Source organism: Neophocaena asiaeorientalis, unplaced genomic scaffold, assembly GCF_003031525.2.
Source record: "Neophocaena asiaeorientalis asiaeorientalis breed wild unplaced genomic scaffold, Neophocaena_asiaeorientalis_V1.1 scaffold755, whole genome shotgun sequence".
In the NCBI taxonomy this organism is placed as follows: domain Eukaryota; kingdom Metazoa; phylum Chordata; class Mammalia; order Artiodactyla; family Phocoenidae; genus Neophocaena; species Neophocaena asiaeorientalis.
This window is the reverse complement of record NW_020171979.1, coordinates 251,749-276,034: the sequence shown is the minus strand read 5'-3', so window position 1 is coordinate 276,034 and position 24,286 is coordinate 251,749. Positions and strand designations below refer to the sequence as shown.

Sequence of the window (24,286 nt, the reverse complement as noted above, 5' to 3'; positions counted from 1 at the left end):
AAGCCACATTTCTATTAATCACAGATAAAACTATAGCCTAACCAATACAGCTTATAAAAAAAGATTCAAAGGAAGAAAATGTGAAATATCTGAGGGAAATTTTAGAGAAATATAGCCACCTAACTATGGGCAGTATTCACAGAGTTTACATAACAATTACATAGGTCTCAGAAAAATTTCAGAATGTACATTTACATGGATGCATTCTAATGCTACTCTAGAAGTATTGTTTAGTAGATGATTTTGACAAAAATGTAGAAATTTAAGCTGTCAGCAGTGGTATTTTTACTTTTAGTGGACCTGAATGTGCTGGACTCCTTCCCATGAGAGTCATGATAAATTTGGATCGAGGGATCCCTGAACTGAAATCAACATTATTCTGTATCAAACTTCTGCAGTAGAAGGAAGGCTTAGCTAAGGCAAACAAGATCAGGTTAATAGATGATTTTATCTAAGTTGGAACTTGTTCAGATTGATAAAAAGTAAATTTTTATACTTGTTAGAATTTAGTGTTTGATGTCATTACTGAAAAACATCTAAAACCGGTTCTTATCCCTTACCCCTTTTGATCATATATTAAATAGTTCATTTAAATGGTACTATAACTTATTAAAATTTTGAATTATATAATGTATGAAATGTACTTTTATATAATCTGGGGTAAGGAGAGTGGGTACAGACATAGGGGAAAGAAGACTGGCCATGTGTTGCTGTTGGTTGAAGCTGAGTAATGGGTACATGAGGGTTTCTTATACTAATTGTTCTTCTTTTCTTCTTTTGAATATATTTGATTTTCATATCTATCTTTATGTGCATCTGAGTGAAAAAGTTAAACTTATTTAGTGACACTATTTTGAACCCATTATTACAATGTTTGTCTTTATCCAGGTATGGTGTAAGAAGTTTATAATAAGATTACTTCCTTCATACTTTCATTCCCTGAGCCTCAAACTTGGATCGTTATTGTTTCAAGCTGTTTTTGTTTATTTTTTCTTCTCATTAGATTGGCATTTTAAAAAGTATAAATGATCCTGGTCTTTCTTCAAGTTGTGAATATTCAACATTATTTAGGAAAGGCTGAAAAACATCTTTCCATTGTGGGACAGAATCAAACTTGAAGAACAGAGATCCTAGATCTGCCTCTCAGCTCTGCTTCTGAAGCTCCTGTAAAAAGGAAGATATTGGGGTCAGAGTGATAGGCCTAATTACAGCCCACTTCCCACCAATGAACAGTTGCTCTATTATTCCTTGAAGAGATCCAAGAAGGAAAATGTAAGGCCTTAAATAAGGACTATGCCTATAGATGAATAAGCAGATGTTCAGTAAGTAGTTAGATGAAGAGAACTTAGTCAACAAAAAATAGAAGAAGAAATAAGGTCTTGGAAAAATCAAGTAAGTGTTTAAGTCTGAGGAAGTTCTGCTGAAGAAATTATCTGTGAAGTTCAAAAAAGATACAGCTCACTGCCTGCCTCTCAAACACTCATCACATCCTTTAATTATTGAGGAATAAATAAGTTGAAAGAGCCACATTTACCTGAGAGTTTATCTCTCACTTCTTCCCTCTCAAAATAAGGTACAGTGAAGGCAGTGAAATTACTTGTGAGGTGGCTTCAAGAAGGCATGTAGGAGGGATGTACATTATTTGAGGACATTTGATGTATGAGTCAAATCCCATATTTATATCCCATTATTTTTTTCAAGTCTACCAAAACATCAGAAATTTCTCCTTAGGAAAGCCTTTACCACTTCCTAGGAACATTTTCCTGTAGCAGTCAAAATGTGTAATTCATAAAAACTTGGTTATTGCAGAAGATACTGAAAGCATTAGGAATATAGGTGAGATGAGGAGGGAGTTGCTAAAGTGGAAGAAAGATAACTAGGATGAGGGGAGAGCCAGAGACAATTCTCCTGACTTTACTATTTGTTTTGTTTTGTTTATGTAGATCTGTTTTGAGAAGAGCAGAGGGAGTTAGTGAAGGATAAGACTTTTTCCCTGCTAATCTATAAGAAAAATCTAACTATTGGGTCTTAAAAACCCTTAAGATTAAAGAGAAAATATTCCTTCTGTTCCCTCATCTCCTTTTCTGCCCAAAGACTATACTTTAAAAAGTACAAGTATTTAAGTCATTTGGGTAAACTTGGTCAACAAGTGAGGATGGGGAATAATCTTAGTAGGGTGTGAACAGTATGGGAAGAGTGGATGGCAGGTGTAGGGTAGGATGGGGAAGTGGTTCATCTTTCCATTTGAAAATAGAATGCACCACTCCAGAGAGAAAGGGAGAGTAGAGCCTCTGGGGACTTACATCCATGTATGTGAGAACACTGACAAAGATCATCAATTACATCAGTTTGCTGAAAAAGTGACATTGAATTCTGGAGGCAGAAATTTTCTATGCAAATAGAGAGACCATCTTTATTACTAAAATGCATATTATAAATTATAGACATAAATATATTCCAGGTGCAACATTTTCACAGTGTTTTGGGAGTAAAAACAAAAAGATGACAGAAAAATTACGTTGCACAGGAGTTCCACTTATGCATAGTTTCAGACCAAGGTAATTTGATCTGTTGTTCCTAGAGCAGATGGCTCCTTTTCATGGAATTACAGGTTAACAGAATAAGTTCCTAAACCAAGAGACAATAAAAACATATAAACCATTTGAATATAATAATAATAAAAATAACAACAATAATAATAACACGGAAATCACTCCATATTAAAAATATCTGTTGGGGACTTCCCTTGTGGTGCAGTGGTTAAGAATCCACCTGCCAATGCAGGGGACACGGGTTCGAGCCCTGGTCCGGGAAGATCCCATAGGCCTTGGGACAACAAAGTGCATGCGCCACAACTACTGAACCTGCACTCTAGAGCCCATGAGTCACAACTACTGAGCCCACGTGCCACAACTACTGAAGTCTGCATGCCTAGAGCCCATGCTCTGCAACAAGAGAAGCCACAGCAGTGAGAAGCCCACGTACTGTAATGAAGAGTAGCCCCCACTTGCCACAACTAAGGAAAGCCCATGCTCAGCAATGAAGACCCAATGCAGCCAATAAATAAATAAATAAATGAATAAAAATTTTTTAGAAAGCCACTTTAAAAAAATATTTGTTGGAATAATTGTGTGTACATTTTACAATCAGAATTCAATAACTTTAATAGAAAATGTGAGTTCATTTATCTTGAATTGTATATTGCTGTAGTTGATGGTGTTTACTTTTTGAGGGTTTTACTTTTTTCATTAAACCCGGAAAGTGACAAATGGGAGGTTTGGAGAGAAAATTCTCCAAGGAAAGGAGACACTCAAGAGGCTGCTGTCTGGATGGTAGCTGCAACAGTACTTCTCTCCTAGTTTAGACTTTTCCCTGGAAATCAGATCCAGAGTTGGAAGGGGAAAAAGGCAAAAAGAAAAAGAAAACAAGCAGAGATCTGAGAAACTGATAGTCATGTTTGTAGATATATTTCTTAAAATTTAGCATCTCCATTATTGTAAGAAAATTAGGTGATCACTTACTATATGTAACCTGAAAGGCACTGCTGTAAGACTCACTTTCTTCAAAATATTTTCCTTTCCAGTCTGCTTCAGTGTCTTTAATCCCTCATTAAAAGTGAGAGATTTACACTTTGAGTTAAAGTTCATCCCTAAGGCCTAGAATTCAGATATCCTTTGGCAAATTAATATTAAGCTAACATTAGTCATTAGTACATTAGTGTGAATAAATTTATCAGTTACTGACTAGAACAAGGGAATAAGACAGAAGACAAAACATACTGATGATGATGAGGGCTTGATAAAGTAAATCACAGCATTGAATACAAACTTAGATGGGCAGGCCTGAAGAGAAGGTGTGGTCCTAGTTAAGCAGCATAAAAATACTGGACACTTGTTCTCTCTGTCTTTTCCTCAAATGATATAAATAAGTTTCAAGGGCTTCTGGACTGCCTAATAAATGGGCTATAACCTCAACATTTCCTCTAAGAATGAGGAAATATATCTCCTGGATATATTTCCCTCCTGTTTAAAATAATAGATATGTTTAAAGTGAAATTAATATGTTAATGAAATTAAATCACTGGTCTCCCAAAATGACCCTAAAAAGTGTAATTCATGCTAATATAGAAAATAATAGACACATATAGTATAGACAAGGCCCTTTCGTTACAAGTACCCACAAAATTATTACTTCTAATCCCATTACAACACTGAATTATGTTCAAACACAAATCACTTTAAAGCAAAGAGACCAGGCATAATTACAGTTACCCATTTTAAAACACAATTTAACACTCATTTGGAACTCATTTAACACATCAAAATATGTACCTTATGATGAATAATTAGGATATAAATACATATACTATTGCTAGCAGCACAAAGTCAATCTTCTAGAAGGGTATTATCTTAATAACAAAGTACAAGCAAATCAACACTTGCCTAGAGAAAACATTAGAAAAATTTCCATTCATCTTAGATATTAGAATTCATTTTGATTTCACCAGTTTTTTTTCCCCAAATATATTGGTATTATAACTGTGTGCTTAAAATAACTCCCTTTCTGTAAATATGATGGAGCGCTTCCTTGATTTTCACATTCCTTCCAGATAGGAAGTAGCATGTTTCTTCATTTTAAAGCACACAGATTTTAATTAAAGCACGCTTTGAAACTTAGAGATTTTTGCCAAAGTATTTTTCAAAGTATTCTAATATTTAAGACCTCAGGTTAAATTACTACTCATATCCTGGGTCTGTTTCCTTCATACTAGTACTAAACAGGTAGGAGGCAAGGCATTTTAATGGGCGTCCAATGTGGCCAAAATTAATCTTCTGCACTTTTCTCAAAAGGGGAAAATATTGACTTCCCCAGATGCTGGGAGGGAGGCTGTGCTGGCCTTACAATGGTATGACTGGGGCAAAGCTGGGCCAGAAAAATTACTGAAGACTCTAGGGTCCACATGCCTGGCTGCCTCCAAAACTACTCTGGCTTGTGAATGCAGCTTGACAGTTGCCACCTAACTTAAAAATAAGAAATAACTTCATCGTTTTGCTCTGGCCTAAACTTAGTGGCCTAAACTTAGTGCACTACTTCTTCCATAGGCTCAGAAAGTGCAGTAACCTGTCAGAGGTACCTTGATGTCACTCTAGAAGCATGGTGGACATTTCTTTTACTTGGCAGATCCGTTTCAGAGGTGTTCTCTGTAAAAAGTTTAAGAGAATCAGAACTATGATTATCACCTATCTGCTTTCTCCTGGACCTTTAAAGGCAATTTGGGTCACATTGTATGAACTTTGACAAGCCACCTGCCCTGGTTAGATTAAATATGGCAATTTATACAGTCATAGAGAGTATGTGAATTTATTTCTTGTTCTTATTTTAAACATACCAGAGGCCTGAGTTCAGATTTTCATTCTATTAATAGATGTGACAGATGATTTTTCATACTGATATTGAAATGAAGGAAATAGCTATTTGAGTCTTCAAACACTAGAGTGTAATCACATATGGAGATAAAAATGGTCCATGAGGGCTTCCCTGGTGGCGCAGGGGTTGAGAGTCCGCCTACCGATGCAGGGGACACGGGTTCATGCCCTGGTCCAGGATGATCCCACATGCCGCGGAGCGGCTAGGCCCATGAGCCATGGCCGCTGAGCCTGCACGTCCAGAGCCTGTGCTCCACAACGGGAGAGACCACAACAGTGAGGGGCCCACGTACCACAAAAAAAAAAAAAAAAAGGTTCATGATTTTAACACTGTTTTTGCAGAATAATATAATGTCCATCCTACTTAAAGACAACTAAAATATGATATTGGGATATAAACTGTGATTACTAGTATAAATAGACAATTACATTGCTTCTAAATACAAGGAAACTCAATGTCCATTGTAACAAAACTAAGTGCTTATAATGACTTCAACCTAATAGTCTCTCTTTGTCTTAGGTTCACAGATACAACTGCTGGCTCTAGTTGAGATCATATGTGTATAGTATGTCACTGAAATTTTATAGCTTAAGTTTCAGTCCACATCCAGTTTTTTTTTTTTTTAACATAGTTCAGTTGTCAAGGTAGAAGTGGTATGGCTGCTCACAAATGATTTTGCATGGAGTTTTATGTTATCATGAAAATCTTGTCTTGAAAGCCGTCTTCTGAACTCATCAGTGGTAAAGTAGTATATGATTGGGTCAAGGCAGGAATTCAGACTAGCAAGACACAAGGCAATAGAATGAAATATTAAAATCACCCTTCTGGCTAGGCAGCTTTTAATTTCATTGGACTTGACCAGGAAATCTAAAGGAAAACTGAAGTGATAAGGTGCAAAGCAAATTAGGAAAACTCCTGCACAGGTTAGAATCATCTTCAAGGCTTTCTTTTTCTCTCCAAGGTCTTGGGCCACAGGATATTTATCCTGCAGTGATAAAACCGTCTTCCAGGTACAATACAGGACAGTCAGAAGAGGAGTGACAAATCCAATCAACTCGCCAATGGTCATCATGACAACAGACTGGGCTAGATTGACATTCCTGGTAGGAAGATCCACAAAGCATTTTGTTCTGTTGCTAGGGGTGTCATCACTGCTTCGGAGGAGTGGAAATAGCAGACAGGCAAGGCAGATTATTAGCCAGCCAGCAATGCTGATGTATAGGTCATATTTCTGTTTACAGTCGTGGAAGCGAAAGGGGTAGAGGAGAAACCAAAATCTTCGCACACTGATGCAGACCAAGAAGTAGATGCTTGCATACATGTTGACATACTTCAGGTAGAAACAAAACATGCAGAGGCCAGGCCCAAATGGCCAGTCATGATTCAAGTAGTAAAAGATCCTCAGTGGCAAGGAGAGGACTTGTAATAAGTCAGCAATGGCTAGGTTTATCATGAATATCACAGCCCGTTTGGTTTCTTTCATATAGCCATAAAATACCCACAAGGCTAATATGTTCCCTATGAGACCTGGCACAAGAATGACAGTATATGTCACTGCATAGATGAAGTACCGAAAATCTGTATTGGATCCATCTGTCCCAGCACATGTGTCATTAGCAGGCATGTTTCTTTCTAGAGAAACTGCCTTTGCTAAATGGTGGTTAAAAAGCTGAATTTATAATCTACTGCTGCTCTTTCTAAAAGACTGATCATCGATGGGCTGGGGAGACTGAATATAGAATAACCTCCTTTTTATTGCATTGGTCTGGGCTTATATACATGATTTGGGTTTTTTTCAAGTAACTATCTGCATGTTTGCTTTGGATTTGTCTACATTAACTACATTGAAGTCTAATGTGCAAGCACAGATGACAAGCTGTTATAATTTTCCCTTCTTCTTTACTCAGTTAAAAGGCCTCTGGGACGTCATAACAGTTGATCCTCTCCCATTTGATCATAAATGTGCCATATAGTAGCTCTTCAAATTCCCATATGATGACAGTCATCTCTTTACTGGTGTTTGGCAGGCTGTTTTTCATTTTTTTGGCTCACATAGAAGAAAGGTTTGCTTTAGTACTCAGTGGGTCCACAACTCTTCACAGGTGATTAACTTGGATGGATCATCTTTCTGGGACATTTTCAGTTATGTGTCGTAAACTAAAAAGTGAGAAACAAAGTCAGAGCTGCAAATGAAAAAAAATTAAGCCAATTATTGTCTAGAAATTTTTGAAAAAAAAGCTTATGTGTAGAAAAATCTATTACCTTTAATGGAAAGTTCTGATGTGAATGAGTGTGATTAGTCACAAGTTCCATAAGACACTTTAGATTCACAAGACAGTATAGCTAGAAGGAACCTGAGAAGTAATCTAGCCCCTTACTACTCAAAATGTGATCCATGAACCAGCATTACTAGAGAACTTTTTAGAAATGCAAAAGAATCTCAGATCCCATCTGGCACTTGCTGCAACACAATCAGCAATTTAAGAAGAACCACAAGTGATTCTTAGGCATATTAACATTTGAGAGGCTCTGATGTAGACCACAGCTTCACAAACATCACTGAGGGTCACACTCATCTGGGGAAGTTTAAAAAAATTACAACTTTCCTTAGATTTTCTAGTGTCTCCTGTAGAGATTCTTATTCAGTACTTAGGGCCTGAAATTTGTATTTTTAAAAAGATCCCCATATGATTCAGATATAGCCAACCCAGCCAGCATTTGTCCTTGAACCATCATATAGGGGCCACTGATTTGTTTCATATCTTCCCCAGATGTCTGAAAATTAGTGGGCAACCACCCTCTCTTTAATTACTTGCAATAACAAGGGTCATTTAGCCACTTCTCAATTATCCAAGACAAAAGACCATGACACCAATACGGAGAATCAAAATCCCCAAAAAGTTGACCCAGCTAGGTCCATGACCTTTGTTCTAAAACAAATTTTAGCTTAGGCACCTGGATAGTTCCCTCAAGGCTGCTGAAATGCAGGAGGAGTTAATTGACTTTAAAGATATGTGGGAAGAACAAAAATGAAGTAGGAATTATAAAACATCCTGCTATGGATTATCAAATCCATGTATATTATCAAATCCATGTTTGAAGTTGGCTTGATTCAACCCCTGAAGGAATTGTAATTGTTATTATTTTGCCTCAATTGCCTGGTAAGTAAAATAGCACATTTGTTCAAAGATACAATGCACACTTTATTTAAACATGCTGATAAATAGTATGAACTATGCATTCAGATTGAAGGGGTTAAATACTTGAGATTTCTCAGATAAGGAAGTAGAGAGACCGTGTTATAAAATAACAAGAAGCAAGACTGTAAAGAATAACATCGATGTTGAAAGAGTGGCTAAAATTAGAGGTTGTTCAGCTCCCAAACTGAAATACATCTTTGAAATATTTTCACAGGTAGTGATTTTGATTAGGTGACAGGCAAAATTAGGTGGCAGACTAAAAAGTCACAAGCCCTGGGTTTTCAACCTCCTTTTAACTATTTATATAAAAGTCATCACCTGCTAACATCACTGATAAGAAATCAGAACTATACAAATAAACATCCAGTCAACCTCTAATGAACATTCACCTCTCCTATCAAAGCCAATGACTCTTAAATCTATGTCAATCCTGAGCTGTAGCTCTCTTTCCAACTATATATAACACCTCTTCTTTTGGATATTTCATTACCATCTTAAAATTCAACATATGAAAGTGAAGCCATCTTTTCTATTTATTGTCATCTTATTGTCATCTTTTCTATTTATGTCATATCTTGTCAGATAATGTCACCTCTTTGATAAAAAATCTAATGTCTTCTCATCTCACTCAGAGGAAAAATAGAAGTCCTTACAACAAATGGCCTATTTTAACTACATGGTCTGGCCCCTGGTTACTCTTCTGATCTCACCTTCTAAGATTCTCCCCCTTGCACTCTGCTCCAGCAACGTTACCATTCTTGCTGTTAGGTGAACAGACCAAGAACCTTCCTGCCTCAAAGCATATGAATTGGCAGTTCCCTGTGCCTGAAATGCTTTAGCCTAGTTATTTATTTGTTTTACTCCCTTGCCTCCTTCAGATCTTTACCCAAGTGGGTCCTTTTCATGAGGCTTTCCCTCATCTTCCTATTTAAAACTGCAGCTCACCTCCAACACTCCCCATCTCCTGTCAGTATTTATTTTATCTATTGCCAGTTGTAACTAACATACTCTTTGATTTTTACTTATTTATTTTGTTTTTATATATTTTCCCTACTAGAATGTAAAGTTCATGAGGACAAGGATTCTTGTGTGTTTTGTTTACTTGCTATAAAACAGAACTGAGGACTGTGGAAGACACAAATAAGTGCTTAGTATTTGTTGAAAGAAATAATTTCAGTAAATAAAATCAATATATCTCACACAAAAATTATCATCCCTCAAAACTTCAAACCAGATTCTGCTCCTGACTTCTTCATTGCTATTAAGTTCACTAATGTTTTCCTAGGTTGTCTCAAAGTCTTGGAGGTATTGGCTCTTTGTCATTTATTTTCCACTTCCAAACAAGTTAGGGAAGATAGCTTCCTATGGGGGAAATAACATATGTTTAGGAGTCAGGATTACCTGGGTTTAAATTCTTGCTCTTTTAATTAATAGCTGTGTGACTTCAGGTATATCACCAAGCTTCTCTGATTCTTTAATATCTCATAGATAAAATGAGAATAATCATAGTACCTAACTTAGAGTCAGTGTGAGAATTAATTGAGCTGCTGTATATAATTTATTTAGCATAGTGTAAGGTACATAAATGCTTGATAACTGATATTATTATTATTACTACTTTCTGCAACTGCATTATTTCTCATAATATTATTCTTTAAATTTGCATTGTTTATGCTCTAGTTCAGGACCTTATTACTTAATTTATTTCCCTATCCCTTATCATTTTCTACTCCATACTATATAATGCTGTCAGATATTTTTTTCCTTAAAATGAGCTCTTAAAAAGCATTAATGGATTCCTATTGCCCCAAAAATCACAAAATACAGTCTGGCAGTCAATGGCTTCCTTAAATACAGTGCCATCTACCTTTAGGATTTTGTCTCCCAGTGCTCTCCTAACATGTCCAGAACTCCAGCCAAACTGAGCTCCATACTATTCAAACTGACTTTTTCTTCCCCCACAAATAGCTTTTTCCATTTTTTCATTCTGCTACCTCAGCTTGGAATATCTTTTTTTGTTTTGTTTTATTTTTTTGCATACCAGTCCTACTTATTTGTGAAGACCTTTCTCAAATTTCCTGTCCTTTGTGAAAACTTCTTTAACTCAACACTGTTGTCCTAACTCCTTTTTAAAACCCTCATGTATACCTCTTTTAAAGCACATACTTCTTCTGCTTTTTGGTTAGTAACTTATGTCTGTGTCTTATTTATGCCTCTGCTCCCCTTTTCACCCCACTCCACCACAACTATGCCAGAAAATTGTTGAAGTCAGGGGCTGAGTCTTATATATCTTTATACCCCCCAAAGCACCTAGAACTATGTTTGGAATATGTTGGGATCATCCAATATTTATTCAGCATTTATCATTTGCCAGGTGCATGCTTGCTACTGGAGGTATAGGCGGTGGAAAAAGGCACAAAATCTCTGTCTTTTTAGACCTTATAGTCTAGTGAGGAAGAATGATAATTGCTGCACAATATGAAAAATGTGATCATAGGCAATGTACAGTGTTCCCTAAAAACACAAAAAAGGGGAACCAACTAAATATTAAGAACATTTTTGCTCAAGTGATGTGAACTTAAACTCAAGACTATCTTCCTGAAGTCTGTATTTTTCCTGTTGGTTGTTCCCTCACTGGCCACATTTTAATGCTTTTTCATCTGTATATCCTAAACTGCAAACTTGAAATGTTCTTGAATACAGAATCTCCCTTAATATTCTTCTGACTTCCTTCTGGGAGAGCTGGTAATGTTATCCCTTTGTTAAGATAACATTATTTTCTAGTAGGAAAAGTTGCTTGGGATTGTTGGAAAGGCTTTCAAACATGGGGAAAAAAAACCCTAGTCAGCTGTGCTGTAATGAATATAAATATTCCTTTATCTAAGAGCGATGGACACAAAAGATGAAGGAGGCATTTTTTTCAGAGCATATTACTATTTTTTTTGAGATTTCCCTTTCTCAGGAAAGAATCTGTATTGTAACAGACACTGGAACAGACTCCAATTTTAAATGAGCTATTTATTTGAAGTAACATGCCAGATACCTTGATCAATTTTTTCTTGCTTCAGGAGCCTATCCTTACTTAATTTTACTCACTTCCTTGGGAAGAAGAAAAACATAAGAGAAAAAGTGAAACTGATGGCCTGAGTTTAGCCTGATTTCCAGCAATATACCATCCAGAAACTATTCCATATATAGTTCTTGTGGGAAGTTAGTATTTTTATTTATGAATATTTATCAGTTTACCTGAACCTGAAGCTTCACTAAATTTTACTCATGATATGGTTCAAGAGTGTTTTCAGCAATATTATGTATTTGGTTGCTTATTTCTGGGAAAACCTGTTTCAAATGAATATCAGGGATAGCTTTCTGTGTATTTTACTGAGACTTCTTAGTAAAATCTCAGCAAAATGTGTTTCTGTATTTTAATAAAGGGAAGTGAATTATTAAAATTATTAAAAGACTTAATTTATAATGGTGGTCTTTGAGACATATTAGTGGCAAGTAGAGACTATATTTTGGGATGTGGAGCTCTGCTCAGCAACCATCCAATCACAGGTCAAATGCAACTGCTTGCTCAAAAGCCAACTTTATTTTAGAGTTCTGGTTATGTACACACTTTAGTAAGCCAAGAAAAAGCAGACCTAGTGCTACAAGTGACTGCAAATAATGTGGGACAGAACAAGGAGCGTACATGTGTGTGGGAGGCAATTATACTTTTACAATACATGAGTAATCACAAATATTGAATAGATGAGAGCAGAACAATTTCTTCCTGATTCTAATTAGCACACATAGCAAATCTCAGGGCTTCTTTTTCACTTTTGAAAATCTTCAAAGTGAAATAATTTACAGTATTTCCAGAAAACCTGTCCAGCAACTATATCTAAGAGCTGACTACAGCTCAGTAAGCAAATACTTTAGAAAGTCTTTACCTAGTTAATTCTCCTAGGAAGAATGTTCCATCAGAATTTTTATTTTAAAGAGGGGTGGGGGGCTTCCCTGGTGACACAGTGGTTAAGAATCTGCCTGCCAATTCTGAGCCTGCGCTCTACAGCCCACAAGCCACAACTACTGAAGTCCACACACCTAGAGCCGGTGCTCCACAACAAGAGAAGCCACTGCAATAAGAAGCACATGTAGGACTTCCCTGGTCGCGCAGTGTTTAAGAATCCAACGGCCAATGCAGGGGACACAGGTTCGAGCGCTGGTCTGGGAAGATCCCACATGCCACGGAGCAACTTAATAAATAAATAAATAAATAAATAAATAAATAAATAAATAAATAAAAGAGGGGTTTTCTGTATAGATACCACATCTAATCATGCTCCCAACTCCTCTTATCTCTGACATCTATGATTCCTTGATAAGCCAGCTCCATGAAGGGAGGAAATACCTATGTGTGGACAAAGTAGTTATTTAGAGTTATTATTTTGCTAGGAAGTTTCACTTAGCTGAATCTAAATGTCTCTTCTGAGATCTGAAGCACATTTTCTCTTCAGCAGATTCTGTATCTTGTTGCTCTGCTCTGAGTAATACGCTTTTAATTACTCGGAGAAAGAAGGAAGGTCATCACTCAATCTCACATCAGAGTGAATAATGCCCAGACATGTTGCCTTTCCTCAGATATCCTAGTTCACAATCATTTTGTATCCCGCAGACCAGCACATGCCAATTGGTACTGGGAATGGGTTACTGCAGAAGCTGTTGAAATCTGTACTGATAACTAAAATTACTTTAGCCACTATCCACTTTCTTGCTCCTACCATCCATTAAAAAAATTAGTTTGTTCTTACATGGCTCCCACCTCTCAGGGTCTCCTTCTTATCCACATGATTTATAGGTGTCTATTTTTATTCTTTCCTTTTTTCTTAAGCAGGGCTTCTCAAAATGTGGTCTCTGGGCTAACATGGTATATATAATAACTTTTTATTCAAAATACAAGTAACCATTTTACAAAGTTCCATTTTACACGTTACATTTAAAATATTTTCACTTTGTAGAAGTGATGAGAGGATCACAAGTTATGTTACAGTGGGAAAATGGTACGTATTTTCTGTTCTCACTGCTGACACGACTGTGGGGATTTTCCTCAGCTCTTTTGAATGTCACCTTGTGTCTCAGACCAGACATGAGCATTTGGACAAGAAGGGGGATTTTTTTAAAGGAAAGTTATAAGCTTCCAAGCTTACATAAAATAAACTAAGGTCCAAGATAATCAGGTCCTTCTGGACCTTTTTACTTTTTTGCAGTTATTTTTCTTGCAATTTTCTCTTTGAGAGTGTACCCTATCCACTGCTTCACAGGATTAATAGTCTGTGAAAGTGGAGGAGTAAACCAATCTTAAGGGTTCTGGTAAAAAGAGCAAGGGTGAAGTGGAAAATTAAACCAGTCTCCAGGGCCTCATTCCGTAGCTGGCCTTGATTTGGGGTGTAGGTAGCTACCTAATGTGGTGTAAATTCATGGATTGCCAAAAAGCCCTCCTTTAAGGAAAAAGAAAGGAAAAGTCCTTTCCTACTTGTTGGCTGGGGCCCAAACTCCTTTTTCTTAAGGATAAGCCTTTTGCCTTATAGGGAGAGTTTAGGCTTGGAATTTCAGCCTCCCACCCTTAATGATGGAGTGCAGTAATTTAAACCTGGTAACTTTTCTTGGGGAATGTCAGTACCTCAGACAAACTCAGAATTTCTGGATCGTGTGTAATAGACCTCAGAGCTTTTGCATCCTTTGTCTTTCTGCTCATTGTATCAGATCTTTCTGGTGTTGGTACTCAGTGGTTACCCCCCTCTCCACAGTTACTTGTGTTTTACTTATAATTTGGAGCCATTTTCTCCACACTATATTATCCAAGGTGTATAGCATTTTGTTTTTAAAAAGCAAAGCATAATATAGAAATGTCTCAGCAGATACTGGGGTCTTCAGAAACTGCATAAAGAATCCTGATGGAAAATTATTTAAATTGAATTTTAAATACTAAAATGCAAATGGCAAAAAGGAATTGTTTAGCCCTCAGTAATTACCCTTAAAAGTGGTCATAGAGCCTTCAGTAATTACTCTGAAAAATTCCCAGGGAACATTTGATATCCAAAGAACAAGACAATTAATCTAATAAAAGAGGGGTGTCTTGAATATTACTTTTTTAAAAAAATCTTTTGGCCTCACTGCACGGCATGTGGGATCTTAGTTCCCCGACCAGGGATCAAACCTGCGGCCCCTGCACTGGAAGCGCAGAATCTTAACCACTGAACCACCAGGGAAGTCCTATCCTTGAATTTTAAATGACAGATAATATATACTGTTCTTCAATCAGGCTTTAAGGGAGGCATAGGAAAGGGGTACAAGACACTGAACACTGTTATCCCAGATGACTGAATATAAGCCTCTCCTAGTGGTGGTTTTGTCTTTGCTGGACCTGTTTTATTTTATGGCTCTTGGTAGTATGTCTTCTCTCAACAGGTTTCTAGTTGGTTACTTCTCAATCTTCTACCATGTTTTCTATACTTAGAAAGTAGATCCTATAAATTAATCAAGATTCTCACTTCAAAAAATAAGTCCCCAAAGTCCTTTAAGTCACTGTCTAAAGAGTAACCACATACCAGGAACCATTACTGTGGTCCTACAGTTCTTCCAGCATCAACAGCCCTCCTGACTAGTAGAAACAAACTGAGTCTTCTGGAAACTCTTGGCTCTTAGAGGTATTTTTCTGATTACTGAGACTGAAGTGTCATTGAAAAAGATGACTGTATTCCTTGACTAATTTTCCACCAGTGATGGGAATGCTGTGACAGACGCATGGCCCTTGGCATAGGTGGAAGCAGAGAGGGTGGCACATCCCTGCTAATGTTTCTTCTTCCCAGACTCTCCTTTTTTATAAGCCACCATATCTGAGAAAAGAGCTATGACTGTAAAGTGTTAGGAGTGGAGGGTTCTCTTTCCCTGGATCTGTCTCCGAGAGGAGGGTTATAGGGGGTAAGGTGGGGAGAGTCCTAGACTAACCTCAAAGACCCTTGTTCTAAATCTACTGTACCCATGGATCCAAGAACCAGATAATGACATATTCACTTGGAGATCACTCTAGCCCAAGTCTGGAATAAGGATGCCCCAGGTATGAAACATCAAACATCAAATTAGATTGTAGGTCCTCACCAGAACTGTTGTCACATTTGTCTGAGATGACATCATATACATATTGATTGAAAAGAGGTTGTAAAAATTGTCATATGGGACCCTTTCTTATGACACTCTCTTCATCCCACACTAATATTTTAGGTACTAGATTCACAAATACCGAGAAATTTTACTCTTCTCTAGGACAGGGTTGAAGTGTCCTAAAGAATCACAGACCACATCTGAGGTCAAGCCTAGGATTATGTTAGCCTCTGGAGCTTGATACATGTGCAATATTTAACTGGAATTTTGTGTATTTGTTTTTACTGCATAATGCTCTGTTAGCAAATAAAATAATTTTTCAGTGAGTGTCTTTATTTGTAATAGTTGGGCCATTTCTGGTGACATTTCACTGGAGTGAAAGGTAATATAGTTCAAGATTGGGATATAATGAAGGACAAGCCAATGTTGTCCTTCACTGATCTTGTTCTTTGGCTTTAAAAGCAGATATATATCGGGACTTCCCTGGTGGTGCAATGGTTAAGAATCTGCCTGCCAATGCAGGGGACATGGTTTCGAGCCCTGGTCTGGGAAGATCCCACATGTCATGGAGCAACTAAGCTCATGCGCCACAACTACTGAGCCTGCACTCTAGAGCCCGTGAGCCACAACTACTGAGCCTACGTGCCACAGCTCCTGAAGCCTGTGTGCCTAGAGCCCATGCTCTGCAGCAAAGAGAAGCCACCACAATGAGAAGCCTGTGCGTCTCAATGAAGAGTAGCCCCTGCTCGCGGCAAGTAGAGGAAGCCCATGAGCAGCAACAAAGACACAATGAAGCCAAAATAAATAAGTAAATAAACAGATAAATTTGTTTTAAAAGAAGCAGATATATATCATCTACTGTTTTCTTGCAGTCTGTAGTATGAGTTGAAAAGTATCTAAGAAACCCAGAAAATCCCTTCTTCTAAAGTCTTTTGCAGATGTTCCTACAGAAAGACTATGAGCTTCTATTCTGGTTTGACTCAAAGGATAGAGTGTCATCTTCCACTTAAAATTAATAGGCAAGCAAGTAAAGAATACCGACGAGCGATTGCAAACTTTTTGTACATTTCCAGCATAGTATCAGTAACACTCAGCAATATTTCAGGAGGAACAGACATTCATATTTTATCTCTGTTTACAACATTTTGACATGAGCAATAGCTGTACTTCCTTTCTATTATGTTAAATATCACAACTTTATTATTTTAGACTAACATATTTCTACAGATGTCTTTATCAGATACAGATTGAAGCATATCATGCACTTGTGCAAAATCCTTCAAATATTCACACTTTGATGATGTAAATATCTGATATTCAAAGCTCTATTTTCTCTCTTGAGCCCAATCTCTTATTACACTCTTCCAAATGTCCTAGGCTTCCACCATGCCAGGCTTATCTTGAATACATCATGTACCTTTTAATGTCTCTCTCTCTTTTAATTTAGTCAGAATGTCTTCAAGGTCCAATCCCTTATCCTCACTTTCCCACTTTGATAGGAAAATTCTTGATAGAAAGGAGAATTTCTATAATCTCATTTCTTCCTCCAAGACTCTCTTGAGTTCACCCAAACTGGAATTAACTCACCTTCCTTTGACTTCCCACTGCATAGTGCATATACCTCTATTATAGTCTGATGTGTTTCATCCTGTCTGATAGTACAGTTAGTTGTCTATATAACCACTAGATTGTAAGCTTTCTGAGAGTAGGAACTCTGTCCTAATCATCTATGTATTTCTCACAACACTTAGACCTGTACTAAATGTTCATTGGTAGACCTTTAGTAAATGCCTGTTAAATTTGGATACAAATGTCCCTGCAAGTCTGTAGAATATTTTTTTCCAATTATCCAGTTCTGTATAAATTTTGAAATATGTCACTTAAAGGCTTTTCAAGTTATAAAATCTAAAAACATATTTAGTAATTTCTAGCTATTGTTTTGATCATTGATATTGGCTACAGCAAAGTATTTGGAGATTACAAAACCACTTTTTAAAGAGTTTTTCTTTTTTATTTGCTGAGAATCACATCTGAATTATTTTCTGTATGAAGTTGTCTTTTTTGTGGAGGACAGGCTCCGGATGCACGGGCTCAGCGGCCATGGCTCACAGGCCTAGCCGCTCAGCGGCATGTGGGATCTTCGCGGACCGTGGCACAAACCCATGTCCCCTGCATCAGCAGGCAGACTCTCAACCACTGCGCCACCAGGGAAGCCCTATCTTTCTTATTGGTCACCTGCCAATGGATAAAATAAGTGCTCTGGATGCCATACCATTGAACTGATTACAATTTCCTCCATGGTTTCCTCAAAACAATCAAATGTATTCACTTAAGTGTTTGGGAATCAAATTGAAGAAATTTCAGAAACAATCAAAAAGAAAATTCCTCCTTCACAGCAACAGTGGCCCCCACAAGCTCCATGCTCACTTAACGTTTAAAAACTTATTCAACTACAATTTTACCATATTTATCTGCAAGCTCTGAACTAAGGCAGAGTACACGACTCAAAACACACTAATTGCCTTTTTAAAAAATCTCAACTCTTAATGTACATATAAACAGCCACATTGTATTGCAATCAAGTGAAGTGCAAATAAAAGGAAGTCAGGTTTTAAAAGTATTACCCTCCCACCACACACACAAACACACACACCCCAAAATGGAGAAGAGCACACTTCTTTGTGGTAATGTGGTGCTATTTTTACTTTTTTTTTTTTTTCCACCACCTGCTACCTTCATATGGCAGGAAATGACAACTCCCTCCCCCACCACAGTCAGGGAACTCACCAAGTACCAAAAGTGTGTTGAACAGGCACTTGTTCCCAAAATCTGCAGTTGAGAAAAGATTATATTTTTTTCCTATTACATTTACCTGCTGGTTCGCTCACTTTTATATCTGACATAAGCCAATTGTTTACGTCTCTCTCTCATTATCTACTCAGAGAGTACAGCTGGACTTCTGGATACCTAAGTAATTTAGGCATAAGCTTGCTATTTAGTTATTTCCAATGCCTTTCCCTTAAATGTATCTTGTGAAAGGCTAAGGGGAGAAAGTACTTTGAAACCAAAACTGGTGACAGTAAATAAAAGGATTTTTTTCAGGGAATGGCATTATTTGCAGTATTTGGTTGGTTTTTGATGACTCTTTATATCACTGGATTGAAAACTAAGTGACTAGCCACTTCTTGAGATTCATTGCAATTGAGTTCATTGCATTTTCTTCCTGCTTTATTTGTAACTTTTTAACAAGTGTTAAAGCAATGACATTTAGCTCTAAGTGATGGCAAAAAAAAAAAAACTTGAATTCAGATGTTCCCCCACCTCATACTTACCAACTTAAGTGTATGTCAGGGTAAACGAGATAGGAGAAACAACTCTTTGACAGTTTGGAATGCCAATCGGTTGTTTCAATGATTGACATCAGTGACAGAGTAATTGCGAACATGAGAAATATGGTTATTTTTTATTTTAAGATGATCATCAAATGGTAATGTGCTTCCATCATTTGTTCATGATCTATCTAACTGTCCATCGATCATATCAACAAGGCTTCACAGACAGGATAAAAGGAAAGTTGAAACAAATGGCTAGCAATCTTAAGGGCAAATTTATCTAAAACTGGGACCCTTCTCTTTCACTGTTCTTCCCAATACTGGGTATGTCACTGATACACTAATAACTCAAAGTTTTGACTTTAAATTTTTCTTTAATCTCCTTCCTCCCTCTGTCCTGTTCCTTTTCTCTTCCTCCTATTTAGACTGCAGCTTCCTCCAACTGACCTTCTCTGCCACACTGTTGTTATCTACATTGTTTTTTCCTTAGCTCTAGTTCTATCTATCTGACTATTCTATTCCTTATTACTCTCACAAACTTCAACTATGTCATCAACATGTCCTACATACCACACCAAGGTATTCATCTCCAATAAATTTCCTTTGCCTGGGAGGATGGATGGTATTCTCCATGTGAACTTATTTATCTGGGAAAAGTCTAAGAGATAAAACACAGCACACCTGCACACACACACACACACACACACACACACACACACACACACACACATTACCTTTCTAGACTCCATCAATGAGTTGAAACATTTAAGACATTGGGTTCCTCACAGTGATAATATTTTTTAAAAAATAAAGTTATTGGAAACAACAATGCAGAACTATAGTCAATATCTTGTAATAACCTATAATGGAAAATAATCTGAAAAAGAATATATATATATATATATATTCTTAAATCATATTTAATAGTGAAAGACTGAATTCATTCCTCCTAAGATCAAGAGTAAGTAAATAATGTCTGCTCTCTTTCCTTCTATGCAACATTGTACAACTTTCCAGGGCAACCAGGCAAGAAAAAGAAAATAAGGTATCCAGACTAGGAAGGAAGAATCAAAATTATCTTTATTTTTAAATGACATGATTGTCTATGTAAAAAAATACAATGCAATCTTCAAAAAAAGAACTACCAGAACTAATAACTGAATATAGCAAGGTTTCCAGAAAAATATCAATAAAGAAATATCCACTGTATATCTATGTACTAGTAATGAATAGTTGTACATTAAAAATTAGAAAAATATAACCTTTACAATACCATCAAAATATGAAATACTTAGAAATATACCTGGTAAACGATGTCGAAAAAACTGTACACTGGTATTCACAAAATCTTGCTGAGAGACTAAAAGACCTAAATAATGGAACAACATATATTAAAATAAATAAATAGATAGATAGATAAATGAACAAACTTATCAGGAAGCAAGCAATCAAATGAGTTTGTCTTTCCTGAGCTGTCACTTTGAAAAGCTATAGGCTTATTCCAATTACATTCCTTATTGCTCAGGAAAATTTTGGAGCTCTCCCTTAGAATTGCACTCAGAGTCTGCCTCATATACTTTAGAATAATCCCTGTGGTGAAAAACCTTTGTCTTTTAAGGGTAGTTGAATTTTGGAAATAGTCAAAAGCCATTCAGAAATAAGTCTGAACAATGAAGTTAAGGATCAAGTTAAACATGCCATTTTTGGCTCAAAGCAAGGTATGATAAGGTATGACCATAGTGTGTTATGACATATTTCTCTTGATTAGCTCAAATCCAGTCTCAAAGATAATTTCAAAGAACAAGTTATGAGACTATTTGGTGAAACACAGCATCACTACTGTAAGCATATAACTTTGCATTTGAGGGTGACATTTATTCAAAAATATAAATAGTGATGTATTTATTTAAATTAGTAATAGCAAAGTCAATTTAGTGTAATGTAAATAATATCAGATTGAGAGTGAGAAGACTTGAGTTCTTGTTTCACCTCTGCCATTGAATATCTGTGTAACCTCGAGCAAGTCAATTTATCTGGACCTCTATTTCTTCTCTGAAATGTGTAGGTTAAGCCAAATAACTTTTAATAGCATTTCTAGCTCTAATATTTTGTCATTTTATTTCTGGATTTCATTCATTTTATTTTTATTTATTTATTTATTTATTGGTGCACCATGCGACTTCCAGGATCTTAGTCCCCTGACCAGGGATTGAACCCGTACCCCCTGCAATGGAAGCACAGAGTCCTAACCACTGGGCTGCCAGGTAATTCCTCTACATCTGGGTTTTAAATAGCCCTGGCATTCCATTTCATATATATGTTTTCATGTACATGCATTATATAATTATTGCATAATATGCAAACATTTTATAAATAATGAGGAATGATTTGTAGTTGGCAAGAAAACAGACTCTGGAGCCAGTGTTCCTGTATTCAAATTGAGGCTCTGCAACTGACTAGCTGTGTGACTTTGAGCAAGTTACATAAACATTTCTACATCTCAATTGCCTCATCTGTAAAATGAGATAACAGTAAGTTCCTCTATGGGTATTTAATGAGTTGTTATTTGTAAGATTCTATACCAAGTGCCATATAAATTATTAAATAAAATGAACAAATTCTTAGCATTTTAAACAGTGTAAAATAATTATATGTATGCATAAATGCTGTCGCTAAAGACTGAATGCTGGTTAATGTCTCAAGGAGGAAATCATTTAAACAAATTACATAGATGACAAGTTACATACCTATTAATACAAATTATAAATTGCATACCTATTAATACAAAGGTTTTACTGTTGTTGTTCATCTTGTTTAGCTTTTTTGTTTGTTTGCTAGTTGTAATAGTTGAGTATTTCTCTTTTTCTCTCTTAAGCCTGAGGTTTTATCTTGACTATGGACTTTCATGGCTATTAATAAATGAAAATGTGTTTGAATTTCCCCTAGTTAATTTGAATTTTATATCACAATGGAGATTCAGGCTCAACCAACACTTTCATTTGTTAATACTTCCAATGGAAGTATAGTACTTTAATTGAGCCAACAGATATTTATTCCACAGAAGACTACAGAAATATATCAACTGTGTAACCTACTCCACCTATAATTAATCACAAATTTACGTGTGTTACAAACATAATATGTTTTGGACAGATGCCTAAAATTTTCTCCTTGTCTCACTGAGCTCTCCAGCTATTGTCATCCTGTTTACCTCAGGAAAAATCTCAAGTGATCTTGAGAAGAGGCTCTTTCCCTTTTTACAAGAAAGTGCAACTGGAAAGAAAGGATGGAGTGGCTTCAAGTTGGCTTTCATATATCCATAAACCCATACACTAAATACTTAAGTTAGACATGCACACATTCACATACAAAGGATATTTTCACTACAAGGTATTGTATTATTTATTAAAACCCTGACCTCATGGTTAAGAATATAACTGAAAATGGCTATATTTAGGGTCTTTTTTTCTCCATGTTTTAGTGATCTGCATAGTCATTTTGCTCATGGTTTTTTATTATATAAGTTTCAGGTGTACAGCATTATAATTAAACATTTGATACACTACAAAATATCACAACTACAAGTCTAGTTACCTTCCATCACAATAAAGTTGACCTTACTCATCCATTTCACCCACTCCCCAAAACCTCTTTCCTTTCTTGTAATCACTAATGTTTGCTGTATCTATGACTTTGTTTTCATTTCATTTGGCTTTTTTGTTTTGTTTTTTAGATTCCACATATGAGTGAAATAATAAGGTATTTGTCTTTTTCCATCTGATTTATTTCACTTAACATAATATCATCAAGTTCCATCCATGTTGTCAGAAATTGCAGGACTTCATGTTTTTTTATGGCTGAGTAGTATTCCATTGTGTGTGCATGTGTGAGTGTGTGTATAATCTTTTTTAACTGAAGTGTAGTTGATTTATAATATTATATTACTTTCATGTACACAACATAGTGATTCAATATTTTTATAGATTATACTCCATTTAAAGTTAGCCATAAAAAAGAATGAAATTTTACCACATCTTTATCCATTCATCCATTGGTTGACACTTTGGTTGTTTTCTTATCTTGCCTATTGTAAATAATGCTGCAATGAACATTTGTGTTTATATATCTTTTCGAATTAGTGTTTTCATGTTTTTCAGATAAATACCTAGAAACGGAATAGCTGGGTCATATGGTAGTTCTATTCTTATTATTTTGAGGAATATCCATACTGATTTTCATAGTGGCTGCACCAATTTACATTCTCATCAACAATGTAGGAAGGTTCTCTTTTCTCCACGCCCTCTCCAACATTTGTTATTTCTTGTCTTGTCAGTAATAGCCATTCCAAAAGGCATGAGGTGGTATCTTATTGTGGTTTTGTCTTGCATGATGATTAATGATGTTGAACATCTTTTCATGTCCCTGTTGGCTATCTGTATGTCTTCTTTGGAAAAATAAATAAAATGTCTATTAAGATCCTCTACAACTTTTTAAATCAGATCATTTTCTTGTTGTTCAGTTGTGTAAATCCTTTATATATTTTGGATATTAACCCCTTATCAGATATATTGTTTGCAAATATCTTCTGCCATATAGTAGGCTGCCTTTTCATTTTGAGAACAGTTTCCTTAGCTGTGCAGAAGCTTGTTAGTTTGATGTAGTTCCATTTGTTTACTTTTGCTTTTGTTTTCATTACCTTTGGAGTAACATCCACCAAAACATCACTAAGACCCATGTCAGTGAGGTTACCACCTATGTTTTCTTCTAGGAATTTTATGGCTTTAGATCTTATACTCAAGTTTTTAATTCATTTAGAGTTAATTTTGTATGTTGGGTAAGATGGTTTCATTATTTTGCACATGGATGTCCAGTTTTCCCAACACCATTTATTAAAAAGACTGTCATTTCTCCATTGCATGTTCTTTGCTTGTTTGTTGTAAATTAATTGTCCATACGTGTGAGTTTATTTCTGAGCTCTCAGTTCTATTTCATTGATCTCTGTGTCTGTTTTTGCACCAGTACCATACTGTTTTGATTACTACAGATTTGTAGTATAGTTTGAAATCAGGGAGCATAATACCTCCAGTTTTGTTCTTTCTCAACGTTGTTTTGGCTGTTCAGGATCTTCTGTGGTTCCATATACATTTTCGTATTAGTTATTCTAGTTCTGTGAAATATGCC

At 36.2% G+C, this 24,286-nt stretch overlaps 1 protein-coding gene across 6 annotated transcripts in view; it reads right to left on the bottom strand.

The window, feature by feature from the left end:
• Positions 1-3,006: 3,006 nt before the first annotated feature.
• GPR174 (G protein-coupled receptor 174) overlaps positions 3,007-24,286 on the bottom strand; it is a 36,244-nt gene continuing 14,964 nt past the window's right edge. For 2 of the 6 annotated variants that reach the window (XM_024742039.1, XM_024742028.1), the window contains 2 exons: positions 20,409-20,474; positions 3,007-7,610 (listed from right to left, as the gene is read on the bottom strand). In XM_024742039.1, the coding sequence (XP_024597807.1) occupies positions 6,050-7,051 (1,002 nt within the window). In that variant the 5' untranslated portion in view covers positions 7,052-7,610; positions 20,409-20,474 and the 3' untranslated portion in view covers positions 3,007-6,049. The remainder of the gene's footprint in view (positions 7,611-20,408; positions 20,475-24,286) is intronic. The other 4 variants (XM_024742047.1, XM_024742057.1, XM_024742030.1 and 1 more) reach the window with 3 other exon arrangements.